This window comes from Capricornis sumatraensis, chromosome 7 (assembly GCF_032405125.1).
Source record: "Capricornis sumatraensis isolate serow.1 chromosome 7, serow.2, whole genome shotgun sequence".
Classification (NCBI taxonomy): domain Eukaryota; kingdom Metazoa; phylum Chordata; class Mammalia; order Artiodactyla; family Bovidae; genus Capricornis; species Capricornis sumatraensis.
Genome location: NC_091075.1, coordinates 18,368,078 through 18,385,051, shown reverse-complemented (window position 1 = coordinate 18,385,051; position 16,974 = coordinate 18,368,078). Strand labels below are relative to the sequence as shown.

General features: G+C 41.4%; 1 protein-coding gene across 1 annotated transcript; it reads right to left on the bottom strand.

Moving 5' to 3' along the window:
- Positions 1-3,083: 3,083 nt before the first annotated feature.
- Positions 3,084-16,139, bottom strand: PLA2G12A (phospholipase A2 group XIIA). Its single transcript, XM_068975065.1, has 4 exons — positions 15,911-16,139; positions 9,784-9,860; positions 8,442-8,607; positions 3,084-6,194 (listed from the first exon to the last, which is right to left on the bottom strand). The coding sequence occupies exons 1-4, from the start codon at positions 16,104-16,106 to the stop codon at positions 6,076-6,078; spliced, it is 558 nt and encodes a 185-aa protein (XP_068831166.1). The 5' UTR covers positions 16,107-16,139; the 3' UTR covers positions 3,084-6,075.
- Between the last annotated feature and the right edge of the window lie 835 nt (positions 16,140-16,974).

Here is a 16,974-nt window from a genome sequence, read left to right as displayed (position 1 = left end):
ACCACAGGAGGCGCTAGTGGTAAAGAACCGGCCTGCCAGTGCTGGAGATGCCAGAGACAAGGCTCAATCCCTGGGTCGGGAATATCCCCTGGAGGAGGGCATGGCAACCCACTCCAGCAATCCTGCCTAGAGAATCACATGGCCAGAGGAGCCTGGCAGGCTACGGTCCATAGGGTCCCAAAAAGTCAGACATGACTGAAGCAACTTAGCATTCACGCTTCTATAAATATCACCCTTTTATATGAGAGAGAAAAATAAAATCTAACTTCCTGCATGTGCTGTGGTTCCAAAAAGCACACGGAATATGAAATCAAAGGATTTTACTCACCCCATGCCATTTCAGTTCAGTTCACTTGCTCAGTTGTGTCTGACTCTTTGCGACCCCATGAACCGAAGCACGCCAGGCCTCCCTGTCCATCACCAACTCCCGGAGTCCACCCAAACCCATGTCCATCGAGTCAGTGATGCCATCCAACCATCTCATCCTCTGTCGTCCCCTTCTCCTCTTGCTCTCAATCTTTCCCAGCATCAGGGTCTTTTCCAATGAGTCAGCTTTTCGCATCAGGTGGCCAAAGTACTGGAGTTTCAGCTTCAACATCAGTCCTTCCAGTGAATATGCAAGACTGATCTCCTTTAGGATGGACTGGTTGGATCTCCTTGCAGTCCAAGGGACTCTCAAGAGTCTTCTCCAACACCACAGTTCAAAAGCATCAATTCTTCGGTGCTCAGCCTTCTTCACAGTCCAACTCTCACAGCCATACATGATCACTGGAAAAACCATAGCCTTAACTAGACAGACCTTTGTTGGCAAAGTAATGTCTCTGCTTTTGAATATGCTGTCTAGGTTGCTCATAACTTTCCTTCCATGCCATTTACTGTTCGTTTTATTGTAGGCATAAAATATTTCTGAAATCACTTTGTTCCTAGTGCAGTGAAGACATGGAATATCAGTATCTCCCTCATAAGCTGGTTGAGACAATTGAGTTAAATTACTGTATTCAGAACAGTGCCTGGCTTGTGAAAAGCTCAGTAAATTTTTATTGGCACCATCTTAAGCACATTGAAAGCAGACTTGGCCTTCTTTTGGTTTGACCGTTACCAGGAAGTTGCTTAGGATGTAGGAGGTACTCAATAAATATTTACCCATTGAATGAGATTCGTTATTCCAGCACTTGTGCTCTGGACTTTACCCAGTTTGAACGAATTACCTGACCACCAGAGCTTCCTGTTCTTCAGCCTGCTTTTCATGGTCTCCTCTACTTGAGCCCCAAAGGAACTCCCATTGGCTAACCTTCCATTTACCTGAAAGGAACAGATGAAAGAAATTAAATCCCCCCCAGATGTTTGTTATCTCAGAATATTATATTGCCTTTATAGCATATGGGGTGATATATTTTAAAGATGTGTTTACCTTAGGCTATGTAAGTATAAAGCATTAGGATAGCCATTTCAAAATTATAAGTGCTTAATTTTAGCGTTTTAAAGCAATAGCTATCCCCTCACCCTGACCCCATGAAAAAGGGTGTCTGTGATTGGGAAATAGGCTGCCAAGGTTCTAATCCTTGCTCCATCATTTTATTGGCCGTGAGGCTTTGGACAAGTAAGGCAGTTTAACCACTCCCAGCTTCAGATTCTTCTCTTTAAAATGGGGACCGAATTAATTCAATAGTTGAGACAGAAACTGCCAAACTCCTAGAATAGTACCCAGCCTACAGTGAGCTTTCGGTCAGTGTTATTTTTAGCTACTAAAGATTATCTAGACAGTTCTTAAACTGTGGCCTCTGAACCAGCAGTATCCACATCATCTGGGAATGTACTAGAAATGCAAACTCTTGGGACCTATACAGTCAGACATTATGGATGAGAAACTGCAGGTGGGGTCCAGGAGTATATTTTAACAAGCCCTCCAGTGACTCTGCAGCATGCGCTCATTTGAGACATAGATGGAGTAGAATTCTACTGAGTAATCTCGTCCTTCTCAAAGAAGGAAAAAAAAGAACTCATAGTAAATCCATATTATTAAAATAATTAAGATATACTAAAGACCAAAAGTTACCTGACAGGATGGCTTGATTCTTGCCATTATAAATAGTCACTTTTACAGAATGTACTGAAACTGAAGCTCTTAGTCAACTGTTACCTATCCAAGGAATGAAATATATGGGCTAAAGTTAAATTCAGAGGGAATTCTAAAACTTAAAATGTGGCCTTTCTTTTTTCAGTGTTTATTCCCACTAAACCTTGTTTTTTCCTATAAAATCATAGAAATACCGAATTTTTATAATTCTGATTCCTACATTTGAGAGCCAACAAAGACAAATATTGTTAAGTAGTCAGCAAGGAGACCGAAGGACGTTTTGGAAACCAAATTAAGCCTGAGACCAAACCAAAGCATAACATCACTGCAGCCTGAATGCAAAGATGATACCGTTGGTCTAATTTTGGTTATTTTGACTGGTAACTCTTCATTTAGCTCTTTTTCATATACTGGTTGAACCAACACTCGAGGAAAAACAGCAAACTAAGGGGCCCCTTTCAAACATTACAGCCAGGCGTTCCAGAAGACCTGAATACACAGCGGGTAGTGTTGGTGAACTGTGGCCAGTGCAGCGTTACCTGTGTGGAAGGGTCCTTACCTAATCGGTTTCATTCTACTCCCAAAAGTTAATAAAGCCCGTCTACTAAAAAGAGTTGTTTTTACAGAAAGACTCCATTATCTTCACTTTGTTAGATGTTATTCCTGTCTTGTGCATAAAATAATGATCATTTTGACCTGACAATCTTGCACTTCTGTCCATACTGACAGAAACAGCGCATTTTCACTTTGGGGAGAAGTAGTTATAAGCTAACAAAACAACCTTTTAATTAGTACTACTAGTCTAGACTGTTCTGGGGGGTCACTGAAGAAAGCCTGCTCAAAAAGCTGGGTTTGCTTTTGCCCTCGTATTTTAATTGTCTTCATTGCAATGTCTTTGTACCTCGGTTTCTCCACCTATGAAATGAGTACAGCCATATCTGTCCCTGGGAGAGGTGAGTCAAAAGACTTTAAAAAGACAGGCATCGTTTGAAGGCAATATAGTTTTATTATTTTAAAATATCAATACATGTCTTGCAAAGAGATGCTGAAAGCTAGTTTTTTGGCATGTGATTTTGTTTTTTCATTAATGTATTCTGTAGATAAGGAAAATACCATCCTTAAAACTTAAATATATGCCCTGTTGTACAGAATTCAAGTGAAGACAGCTTAATACATATATATACACATAAGTAATTACAGATATGTACATGTACATGGGTTAGTATACATATATTTCCTAGCTCTGTTTGGTGGAAGGGTCTCGAAGCAGTGACACCCCAGTAGAAACAAGCTATCCACTGTCCAGATCTTGGTTTCTAAGTGCCATTGGAAACCATTCTTCAATCAAAGTAACCTTTGAAAAGATGCTGATTCTAGTGCTGGGGCGGGGAATATAGAAGATGAGCCTGAAGCAACTCTCCTACTTTCTGGCAAGAAAATATGGAGATGCTCAAAAGTTAAAAGCAAGGTGCAGGTCAAAGACATACAGAGTCAACCTGACCTGATTCCCAACAGCCAAGCTGGAAGGATTTGTATATATTACCCAGAGTACAAAAGAAATAAGCATGAATCCATACTAATACAAATAACTGAATAATAAGTGGGTGAGGGGGAGATTAACAAGAATTTCAAGTAGTATATCTAGATAAAATCCCTTATCAAAATGTGGAATGTAATCTTGCCCATCCCCCACCTACCACAACCAGGACTTGGTGACTGGTTTCCAAAGAACAGAAGCATAGGAAGGGAAAAAATAGTAACTTTAGAGTGGAGAAAACTAACGATTTCTACCTTAACCAAATGTCTAGAGTTAACCTAACGAGCTGGTAACAATCAACTACCAATATGATTTGATGAGAAGAACTGGTCAACTCTTGGTTTTCTTCCTAAAAATCTATAACCCTAGTCCAAACACAAGGAAAGACTAACCCAAATTGAGGGACATTCTACAGGACACCTGACCGGTACTTCTCAAAACTGTCAAGGTTATGAAAAACAAGGAAAGACAGAGGAACCATCACTGACTAGAGGCTAATTAGACATGATGACTAACTGCAGCGTGGTATCCTAGAGTGGATCCTGGAAAAGAAAAATGCCATTAGTGAAAAAACTAGTGCAAGTCAAATAAAGTCTGCTGCTGCTAAGTCGCTTTAGTCATGTCCGACCCTGTGCGACCCCATAGATGGCAGCCCACCAGGCTCCCCCGTCCCTGGGATTCTCCAGGCAAGAACACTGGAGTGGGTTGCCATTTCCTTCTCCAAAATAAAGTCTAGAGTTGCATTAATAGAACCAACCAGTGTTGGCTCCTTAGTTAACATTAGGGATAAAGTATATATGAGAAGCCTCTATACTATCTTGGCAACTTTTTGGTAAATCTAAAATTATTCCTAGACAAGTTTTTAAAAATCTGAACATAAAAGCTGCTTCTACTGATATCTGTACATTTATGATAATGAATTAAATATTTTACAAAGACATTCTGACTTGGTCCTCTTGAGAAAGCCAAGGCTGCCAAGAAAATCCATGAATCTATTGTAAGTTTAAAGCTACCTGGTCAAATATTGCTGACTGGAGTCTAGTTTGCTTACTTAGCCCTGAGGGACACACTTGCTTTGTTTAACAGAGGACATCTGTTAGCAGAAGAGGGCCATCATCTCAGTTGGGGAAGCTATCAAGTTCTTAGCAATGACATATATTCCAAGTTAGGAAATGTGGTCTTTTTCCAAAACATATTTTAGTTCTCAATGATTTAAAAAGAACCATTTCCCCTGGTATTATCTTTCTCTGACTTTCCAAGTGGTTTATCTTAATAACTTTGGCCATAGGTTACCCAGAAGACATACACAGCTTGGGCTAGGGAAAGTCAACAGCCAGTGGTAAGCAAAGAATGTTAGAGGGACACAGCTGAGCTTTCCAAGGGGCTGAAGAGATTTTCAGAGGCAGCTAAAGTTCTGGAATTTGCTCTTAAATATGCGTTAATAATTTTTAGCATAAATTGAGCTCTATAAAAGACAGTTTTTTCTATCTTGTTTTTGCATCTCTTTTGATTCCACAGTTAAAGACTTAAAAAAAAAAAAAACAACCGAACAATATCAAGAACAATTTTGTGAAGGCCACTATTAGTAAAAGGTTTATGGTCTTTTAAAAATATCCCCAAATCTATTATGAAGACCAAGTACTAAGGAGTAAATACCAAAGCATAATAGATTACATTGCTCTGATGTGTGTTAAACAACTCGTCATTCTGTCTTACTGAATCCATCTTTTCTCCAACAGGCAAAGCTTCTAGCAAAATATGGCATTGCCATGAGTGGTTCATAAAATGGGAATGGCTACGCTTCTGAATTTTGTTCATGTCATCTTATAGGCACATTACATTAATACCTAGATATGCTAGTTTTGCTTCCTAAGAGGTCCCAGCAGATGGTTCCAGTTTTACAAGAGAAACAGACATACCCTTGTCCTTGTGACTAGTCCCATCAGTCATAGAAATGTGGCTTATTCATTATGTTTCAGTGGGCTATGGAAAAACTGTATAGTATGTGTTAATTAAAAGACCAAAAATAAAAGTCAACTCCTTCTGGGCATATATATATATTTTAAATTTTATGGAAAACAAACATACTTCTAACTGAAGACTTCACCATATTTCCAAATAAGATAATGTTGAACATACCTTATCATGAATTTCACGTTTGACCTTATTTTTTGGTAAATACAGTTGTGAAAATCGAGTCATACTCTTTCTTTAAAAAATTCTCCCCTTAACATGTACCGCTTTCTGTGACCGGTCAAGACAATGTGGCACACTAAGGCAGCAACGTCTGGGAAGATAACCTGCATTTGTTTCTTTAGTTTGAAGTTTTAATGTCAAAGTAAGGTCTTAAAATAATCCTTTCACGAAAATAAGGCAACTTTAGGCTGTAAAAACATTAGCTCTTTGTCAAAGGTTATCTTCTTCTGTCCTCATCTGCTGTCACCACTCAGCAGCATCTTCTTCAAAGATCGGTTTTTTCTTCGTAGCGACACCTACATGCGGCTCGTTGGCTGTCCAAGTACGGCTTACAGCCTAAGTGTATAACGCTGTCAAACAAGAGTTCCACGGTGGTTTCACAGGCTGCAAAGTAAGAAAGTGCTGTCACTGTTGGGCAACTGCGAAGCATCACTCGCTCTTCACATATATTACATGTTTCAGCCCAGTGTCAGGCACAGCCTTGGTAGGCACTTAAACCTATTTAGGTGAACGTCTTCCCAAGCTCTCGCAAACTAGTCACATACACATACATACACAGACTTTTCATTTCAGCCTCTTCACCTGTATGTTTTCTTTGCATGCAACTATTCAAGCCAACTTTTTGTACCAGACAATGAGTCTCTCTCAGTAGCACTGATCGCTCATCACTGTTAATTTCCCTTGCATCTGAAAAATACCATTAACAGAGAAGCCTGATAACACTTTTCAGTTTGCACTTTAAGGAGCGACTTTTAGGTGCAGAAAAAAATGAAGGTTAAAAATGGAGACACCTCAAAACACTTAATTATAAGCCCATAGCTTTTAATGGTCACACATTTAAGATGCTTAAAGTAAATAGACCTCAATCTCTTTCTCTGACCAATATCCAAATGTGGCTAGGGAGGGGAAACACAGGAATCGAAGGTGTTTTTCCTCTGGTGGGAATTCTTAATTTTTTGAAAGACTGTAAGAAAAGACAATAGATTTAACTTTTCTTATTCTAAGAAACCTAGAACACCCAGGTAAGATGATCTATTTTTAAACATATTTTTAAAAACCTGTCTTGGCTGCACTGGGTCTTCGTTTTTGCGCACCGGCTTTCCTGAGCCTCAGGGAGTGGGGGCTGTGCTTTGTGGCGCTGCATGGGCTTTCTTCGCTGCAGTGACTTCTCCCGGAGCCCAGAATGGGCTCAAGGGCAAATGGGCTTCAGTAGCTGTGGCTCGTGGGCTCTAGAGCATAGGCGCTAGCTGTGGCATGTGGGATCTTCCCAGACCAGGGCCCAAACCTGTGTCCCCAGCATTGGCAGGCGGACTCTTATCCACTGCACCACCTGGGAAGTCCACGATTATCTTAATATACTTACAGAGACATGGCACAGAGTGATTTTTAGTTATTCAAATACTTCTAGTTTCCAACATTCAGGTTAAGAAACTTTTCATTACAAATTCTTGGCATTTTCCAAGTTTCCAAAAGACTGCGCCATTCAGGAATACAACTAACTGCAGAAGTGTAAGGGTTATGATTATTAAATAGGAGACTGCAAGGAAACTGGTTTCATCATTTAACATTAGTATATCCTTTGGTCAGAAAGCAGAAATGGCATGTATCTGTGCTTCAGCTGGACAACTAGTTTACCTTAGCCAAAAGCATTTAAAGGGATTCAGAGAGAGTGAGTTCAAGCTTCACTTCGAACAGAGATTTCCTCCCTCTTATTACTACCTAGTTATTACTAATAATAGGATTTCAAAATCCAAGACACCTCTGAGACTTGGGGAATACTAGAGTAGACAGATGTATGTAACTTGGGAAAAGTTACCTCTTTCTGAACCTCAGTTTCTTTCCTTTAGAAAGGGGCATAATGCCAACTAGTACTTTGGGTTTCTGTGAACATCAATGAAAACATGTCTCAAGTATCTAGCACGGTATCTTATGGAAAGTGCTTAAAAATGGCAATTTCCTTTCCTGCCTCTTCTTATTGCCCTTCCTCTTGTTATTTCAGTGTATGGTATATTCTTTGGCTTGTCAGTGGAAAAAAAAATCTTGTTAACTACTGGTATTTGTACAGCAATGTGTATTTCTACAAATAGCTCATTTTACCCTTAAGACAACTCTACAAGATGGGTATTATCATTCTCATTCTATAAATGAGGATACTGAAACACCCAGTCATCTTTGCTGACTCTGCAATAACCATCACCATGAATAGGACTACATGCTGAGCCCCGTGAATCCACTTAGCAAATCACTGAGCCTGGGGGTGGGTTTTGAGGACCTTCCCAACACAGAGACAGAGTTAAGATGCAAATCTTTGGAACTTCCTATTCCAAATCCACTGTGCCATACTGGCATCTTCACTGGATCCAGAGTTTCAAACTTCAGGCTCTGGATAATTAGGACTATACTACAGGGCACAAGATCTTGGATGAATTCTTCTCTGCCTCACACACCCTCCTCCCAAGGTTTCCTACCACTTTTTGCTTCCGTGACTGTAAATCATTTTAGATGACAAAATCATCTCGGGAAATTGACAGGACTATGTCACAACAGATAAGGTAATACAGAGTGAGAGATTTCTGTCAGCAAATCTGATACTAACACACACTCACCCCCATCGCATGAAATCAGCCTTACCCTGCACGTGCTGAGCCAGCCCCAGTGTTTTCTGCACATCTCTGCAAATCTTGGACAGGCAAGACTGAAACGCCTCGTCACAGTCGTTTTTGCTTTTGCCGCAGGTCTCATAGCACCGGTCATGTTGGTTGCAGCACTTTGTCAGGGAAGGGATGCCGATGTTAAGCTGAAAGCGATATTTGGATGGATCATTGTTGATGAAATTCAACCTTTCTCTGAAGTAGTACATTCAAAGAGACTTAGAAATCAAAGACTGTTGTACAGATAATTTTCAAAATTTGTTTCTGCCTCCAAATGTTTTTCAGGTTAAATCTCTCTCCATTACTCTCACTTGCACCCCCCATGTTACTGCGTCCTCTCCCTCGAAACCGTGCCCCAAAGCTCCCTATTTTGCCATCTTAGAGTATTTGCAGTCATCTGCTGATAGCAAACACAATTTCTAAGACATAAAACATAGTTTTAAAAACAAAAAGATGAAGATAAGAACTTTAGAAGATTTTTGCAGGGGCTACACAAGTATGATTTTTGGCCATTCCAAAGTATTTTGTGCCTCCTCCCTCAATACAATGTTAGTGTTACTCACCCAGTTGTATCTGACTCTGCGACCCCATGGACTGTAGCCCATCAGGCTCCACTGTCCATGAGATTCTCCAGGCAAGAATACTGGAGTGGGTAGCCATGCCCTCCTCCAGGGGATCTTCTGACCCAGAGATGGAACCTGGGTCTTCTGCATTGCAAGCAGATTCTCAATACAATGTCCTTTTAATGAAACGTCACTGACAATGTCTAAGCTCCTACAACTGAATTTTTTTTTTTTGGTTTTTATGTTTAATCTTTAAGTGTTCACCAATTCCCTAAAGATATTATTATTCCTTTGAATTCATAGTTATCTTCAACTATTTTAAATAATTTTATATGAAAAACCTTTGTGCCCAGGAATCACTTTCATAAAATATTTTCTTCCCATAATATTGGCTCAGATTCAGCCTCCCTTATAACAAACACACAGCTATCCCACTCAGTCTAGTTTCAACACATACCATACTATACTTTCCTATAATTTTCCATCCCAAGTAGTGTTACTTCTATACTCCAAACTTTTCAATCATATTTGTGACAGAAAGGAAATATCATTTAAATGGTATTAACATCTACAGGATTAGGAAAAAAAACCATGACTTTTACATTATTTAGTTTCATTAGAACTTACTGTGTTATAGTTATAAAAGATCATTATTGTAACAAACAAAATTATTTCTGAACCTGAGAACACACTGATGGTTTATCAAGTGTTACAAAGACTACCAATCATAAAAACTTAGAAATAAAAAATAATATTTACATGAACGCCAAACAGTGGGGAGCCACATCCATTCGGTGGGGAGGGTTTATATCCATAACGTGGGAAAGGCTTAGATCCTATAAAATACAAATGTTATAAAAATTAATTTTCAAATATGTTAGAAAATACACAGTTTACAATATGCTGGACTAGCCTTGGAAAATATTTACTGTTTGCTGCTGACATAAGTGAATATGTGTTAAACTGGATGAGCATTAAAAATGCTGATTTGTCTACCAAATTGTTTTTACTCAAGCAAAATATGTACAAATGTATAGATGTACACATAGATGGCAGTTCATAAAGTGTTCTGACAGTTTATTTGTAATTCTACACCATACGCACAAATAAATCCTTATTCTGGACTTCTATTTCAGAGCTTACAGGCCAGACTGGGTCCATATGTATGAAACATAAATCCAACCTATTTTCCTGCACGTTCTAATGCTTATATTTTTAGGTTAAAATCTACAGGGCAAGAACTGTATCTTAGCAACCTCAGTCACTGTTCCACTGCACACAAACCTCCATAACTACTGTGTGTGTGTCAGTCGCTCAGTCGTCTGGGACTCTTTGTGACCCTATAGACTGTAGTCTCTCAGGCTCCCCTGTCCATGCGATTTCCCAGGCAAGAATACTAGAGCAGGTTGCCATCTCCTACTCCAGGGGATCTTCGCAACCCAGGGACAGAACTGGCATCTCCTAAATTGCAGGCCGATTCTTCACCACTGAGAAGCAACCTGAATGTCTATCAACAGATGAATGGATAAAGACATGGTGCGTAAATACAACGGCATATTCCTCAGCCATAAAAAAGGATGAAATAATGCCATCTGCAGCCACATGGATGGCCCTAGAGACTACCATACTAAGTGAAGTAAGACAGAGAAAGACATATCACTTATATCTGAAATCCAAAAGAATGGTACAAATCAATCTATTCACAAAACAGAAATACTTACAGAGTTAGAAAACAAACTTATGGTTACCAAATGGAAAAGGTGTGGGAGGAGGGATACACTAGGTTGTTGAGATAAACATATACATACTACTATTCGTAAAATAATCAACCCACACCTATGGAACAACACAGGGAACTCCACTCAATACTGTGCAATAATCGATATGGGAAAAGAATCTGAAAAAGAACAGATATATGTACCTGTATAACTAAACATGGATGTGAGAGCTGGACCATAAAGAAGGCTGAGCACTGAAGAACTGACGCTTTTAAACTGCGGTGCTAGAGAATTCTGGAGACTTGGATCTGCAAGGAGATCCAACCAGTCAATCCTAAAGGAAATCAACCCTGAATACTCATTGGAAGGACTGGTGCTGAAGCTGAAGCTTCAATACTTTGGTCACCTGATGCAAAGAGCTGACTCAACTGGAAAAGACCCTGATGCTGGGAAAAACTGAGGGCGAGAGGAGAAGGGGGCAACAGAGGATGAAATGGCTGGATGGCATCACTGACTCAATGCACATGAGTTCAAGGAAACTCAGGGAGACAGTGATGGACAGAGAAGCCACATACTGCAGTTCATGGGGTCGCAGAGAGCCAGACACGACTTAGTGACTGAACAACGGCAACAACTAAATAGCTCTGCTGTATACCTGAAACTAACACAACACTGTAAAGCAACTATACTCAAATGTAAAATTTAAAATTTTTTAAATAAATAAAAGAGTTTAAAAAAAAGAAGAAAAGGTTAATTTGATATGGATACCAAGATTACAACTGTATTAATACTATTTGAATGTTGTTATAAATGGTATTATAAGCTGCTGAACATTAAAAGTACTTAGCATTTCTACTGGGTGCCAGTTTTTACTAAGTGCTATGAATTAAACTGTGTTTCCCCGCACCCAAATTTATATGCTGCAGCCCTAACTATCAATGCATTTGGTGATAGGTTCTTTGGGAGGTAATTATGTTTAGACGAGGTCACAAGGGTAGGGGCCTCACGACGGGATTGGTACCCTTTTAAGAAGAGGCCCAGAGAACTTGCTTTCCTTGCACTCTCCACCTCTACCATGCACGAAGGCCGAGGTTTGCAAGCCAGGAAGAGGGCCCTCACCATAGAGAAGGGTTGGCTAAACCCTGATCTCAGACTTTTTAGCCTTCAGAACTGTAAGAAATAGTCTCCTGTTGGTTACATCACCCAGTCTGTGGTATTTCATTATATCAACCTGAGCAGACTAATACACAGTGCAGGTAAAAACTCAACAGCAGAAGAAACAACATAAGTCAAACCCAAAATCCATAATGCGTTGCGGTCCTAAAATACATAAGCAGAATTACAAATGATAATTTCTCAGCATTTTTGTACAGAAAGCTAAGGGGAAAATGGGCTACGAATAAGAGTTTTAAAAACAAATCAAACCCACTTCGCACAACTACACACAACTACTATTCACTGATCTCATTTTTTAACTCAACAACTGCTCTTATCTTGATGCTTGACATTTTATCATCTGTATGGGCAGTTGAAATCTAAAGATCCACCTGGACTAAGACAATGATAGTTCTTTTCTACATATTTTTCTTAATTTGGTTTAATAACAGACCAATGCCCTTCACCTGAAAGACACTGAAACAGATGCGAGGCATAAGGGGAAGGCTGTTGGGTCTCAGAAAGCTTACTACTGCCTTTTGTAGGAAGCACAGTACAGAACTCCAACCTGTTTTCTCAAACACTTGAGAATTTAAATTTCTGATTATTAATCTCCAAAAAGCCCTAATGCCACTTTTCCCCACCTAGTACACTCACTCTCCTATTTTCTTCAATTTCCAATACTTTCTGGGGAAATGGCAACCCACCGCAGTATTCTTCCTAGGAAAATCCTATGGACAGAGGAGCCTGGTGGCCTACAGTCCGTGGGGTTGAAAAAGAAATCAGACATCACTGACCAACTAAACAACAACAACCAACATTTTCATTCCCACCTTCTCACTTAGCAGATTACTTCTGTTCCTTCTTCACTGAGAAAAGCAAGGAATGAGAAGAGAACTTGCGCATTACCCCAAGCAGTGTCTGTGCACGTATCCTACACCTCTGTTGCAATTAACAGAGAAACGCCATCACTGCTCCTGGCCAATCTATTTATGTACTAGAACTCACTCCTCAGAGTTCTTTCCACAGAGCAAAGATAAATGAATGCAACAAATCTGTGCCCTTTAATTCAACACCTCTTCTGCCATTAAGTCTTTTTTTGTTTTGTTTTAAAGGCTCCCTTGACTTCTTTATTGCTGCTGCTGCTATGTGACTTCAGTCGTGTCCGACTCTGTGCGACCCCACAGATGGCAGGAGCCCACAGGCTCCTCTGTCCCTGGAACCCTCCAGGCAAGAATACTGGAGTGGGTTGCCATTTCCTTCTCCAATGCATGCATGCATGCTAAGTCGCTTCAGTTGTGTCCAACTCTGTGCCACGCCATGGACAGCAGCCCTCCAGGCTCCTCCGTCCACGGGATTCTCCAGGCAAGGATCCTGGAGTGGGTTGCCATGTCTTTTATTGCTACATCCCTTAATTACCATGCTCCTCTAGTTTTGAGATTTGTCTGTTTCTATTTGGTTCTGATAAGATCACTCACATTTCAAAATATAGGAAAGGTTGAAACACTGTTCCAGGGAGACTTCTTGAGTAACAGCAATTAAAGAACAATTTTCATCAAGTCAGAATTATTAATTTGGTGATTTGGAGCCTATGAGACCTGAGCAGACAGTACTTACTAAGACAGAAAAAGATTTTCACTGAAACATACCATTTCCTAAATTCTCAAGTTCATTTGTGTTTTTTATGCTGGAAACTTTGCTCTAAACAGTAAATTTATTGAGGATGTGGAAGAGGTTTAAGTAAAAGGGAAGATTAAAACAATATTTTTAATAAGAATAGTATCCATGGATCCTAGAGATCGTCACACTGAGTGAAGTCAGACAGATAAGGAGAATTAGACACCCCTTATACGTGAAATCTAAAAAGAAATTATACAGATGAACTTATTTACAAAACAGAAACAGATTCACAGACTTAGAGAACAATATATGGTTGCTGGGGGAAAGGGCAGGGTGAAGGAATAGTTAGGGAGTTTGGGATGGTCATATACACACTGCTATGTTTAAAATGTCTAACCAACAAGGTCCTACTGTACAGCATAGGGAACTCTGCTCAATGTTATGTGGCAGCCAGGATGCGAGGGGAGTTTGGGGGAGAATGGATACATGTACATGTATGGCTGAGTCCCTTTACTGTCCATCTGAATCTACGGCAACATTGTTAATCGGCTATACTCCAATATACAACAAGTTAAAAGAAAAAAAATAGCATGCATTTAACTTCAGAGACATTTTAAACGTAATAAACTCTAGAACCCTTGGCTCATAATCAATTTATGAAGACTGATCCTTCCAACTTTTCCTCTCTCAGTAAATGGCAGCTACAGCCTTCCTTTGGCTCAGGCCAAAACCTACAGAGGCATCCTTTCCCGGCCCTTCAATTCTGGTGCTTTACGCTTGTTGTCCCCTCTGCCTGGACTGTTCTTTCCTTAGCTCATCACAGTGTCACCTTCACCATTTCAGACTTCTAAAGTAGTATCTCATCAGTGAGGCCTTCCCTGAACCTGTTTAAAAGAGTAAACTAACCGCCTCCCAGCACCACCACCGTTGGCTCCTTGCTGCACTATTCTGGAAGTGCTGGCACACTTCAGACCTCCACACACTGCAGACCTGGCTCATTTTACTTAGTCTTTAGTCTACTGTCTCTCCGCACCAGAATTTAAGTGCCATGGACACGGATTCTGTCAGCTTTATTTCACATTTTCCCCTTATTTTTCTGTCGGTTTTGTTCACTGCCAAATCTCCAGTTGGTAGCACACCTGACATAAACCAGGCACTCAAATATTTGTTTAATGAACGGGGATGACTAAGTAAAACGGTGACGTCTGTCTCCAGAAAAGCAACCATTTAATCTTCAAGCTACTCTCTTATTCCTCCTAACAAGCTCTAAAAGGACAAAAACACCTTTCCTGATTGAATACTGGTAGTAGCATTCAGGCATACATTTAAGAAGGAATGATATTTAGCAGTGCATAGCATACAACATACAATTCATTCTTTACCTCCATTAACAGAAAAGCAGAAATTATGACTGCATGTTACACCATGCTTTCACATGATAGAGTCCCTTTAAATTCACCTATGTATAGTTCAGTTTTACCACTAAAGTCACCCAGTTGCCTTTTACTTTAAGCTACCAAACATGAAATTAACTAGGCCCCACACTTGTCCACTTATATGGGAAACATGGTCTCCCAATTACTCTTAGCATTCTCAATTTCAAAAAAGGAGCCCAAGTACCTCATCTGAACAATTATAGCATTTAGGCATTCAAAAAAGTCAAGGGCTTCAAAAGAAAGATCTCTGCCTGAAATACCAAGTTATCACCAACAATGACACCAAACAAGTTCTCAGATTCAAACAGAATTCAAGTCTAAAAATATGAAAAAGTAAATCAAAAGAATAATATTAACAGCAACCAACAATGAGAAAGTAGGTCACTGACATCTAAAGAAAGAAAATTCCCGTCAAGTATTGATAGAATCGTTCTAGAAGAGTCAATCGGAACTCTTTCTCAACAATAAAGTACACCAAAGTCTGTACAAAGGTCGCAATTTATTTTCTGTAGGTTTAAAACTTAAACCAATTCTTGAAAAAGTTATCATAAAACAGCATGACTTGAAAATTCTCCGTATGTTTTGCATAGTCAGCTAATTTAAAGGCTCTAAAATCAGTCTGTTTCACTCCATCCCCATGAAGTGTATGTCACTAAGTTCTTAGGCAATCGTCATCATGCAATTGCAAAATATATATATATATATATAATTCAGATGCAATGAAACAGAATGCAGAGTACTCTCAGGCGACCTCTCACATTCTAAAAGCAACGGTGTGAATTTATCAGCAGGTTGCTCAATCACAGGAACGGCAAGATCCTAGCGGTGCTTACGTTTTTCTAACCCAGGGCCAGAAAGACACCGACAAGGTTCGCCGGACATCTCACACCTCCACGACCCCAGTCCTCCCAACAGCCCCGAACGCATGGGCCCCGCAGGGCCTGGGGTCCCCCTCACCGTCACTGCACTTATACTGGCAGAGCCCGTCCTCGCCTCCCAGGAGGTCCAGGGCGGCGTTCAGGTACATGTCAATCTTGTGAACGCCGTTCCGGATGGTCTTCAGGGTGGCCCTCCAGTCGGTGGTCTGGGCTTGCTCCTGGCACCTCCCAGCGGCGGTCAAGAAAAGGACCAGGAGGACGGCGAGCAGGGCCATCCGCGCAGCGCCAGGCCGCGCCCGGCCCACCCCACGGAGACGTCGGGGCGCCCCAGGCAGCGGCGCGGGTCCGGGGCTAGGCAGGGGCGGCCGGCTCCATGCCCACGCCCCGCGCCCGGCTGGGAGGCGGGGCTCGCCGCGCGCAATGAGCTCTCCCTCCCGGAGACGGTGCCGCTGCAGAGACGCCGGGCCGGGCGAGGCGCACGCGCGGACCTGGGCAGCTGCGCTGTGCGCCTGCGCGGAGCGTGGTGCGTCAGAGGCGCGGGGCAGGTGGGAAGGCGAGTGACCCCGGCTGCCTCCCAGCTGGCGAGGTTCTCCCGAGTGGCCAGGTAGGCGGTACCACCTGGTGCTCGTTAGTACTACCTTAGGGGTTGGTTGTACTAACTAAATACCATGCCGGGCCCCATATCCCAGACAGGCTGATTAAGTTCATCCCGGAGTCAGTGGGCATTGTTATATTTTGAAAGCTCTTCGGGTAATTGAAGGGTGTAGCGAGGTGGTGAACCCCCGTGACCTCCTCTGACTTGGGGGTGTGCGGCCCAGCCATCCCGAGCCGAGCGACAAGCTATTCAGGGTGTAGACAGCGTCGGAGAAACAAGCCCCCGTAGGCCCTTGCAGAGAGCGTCGCGAGGGGGCCAGCTGAATGTGGGGTTTGAAACCGGGATTCTGCGTAATACATGGGATGAGAGTTCAGATGGGCATCTCCGGGCCTTGGGTCCTCACCGATCTTCTTGGACTGAGGTGGCCGCGGTTGGGGGGTGGGGACTGGAACATGTTAACCAGGCCCTGTGGTGCCTGGCTGGCAAATGTAGATGCTGGTTAAGAAATTTTAGAAGAAAATGGTTTGACAATAAAAACCACGAGTTCT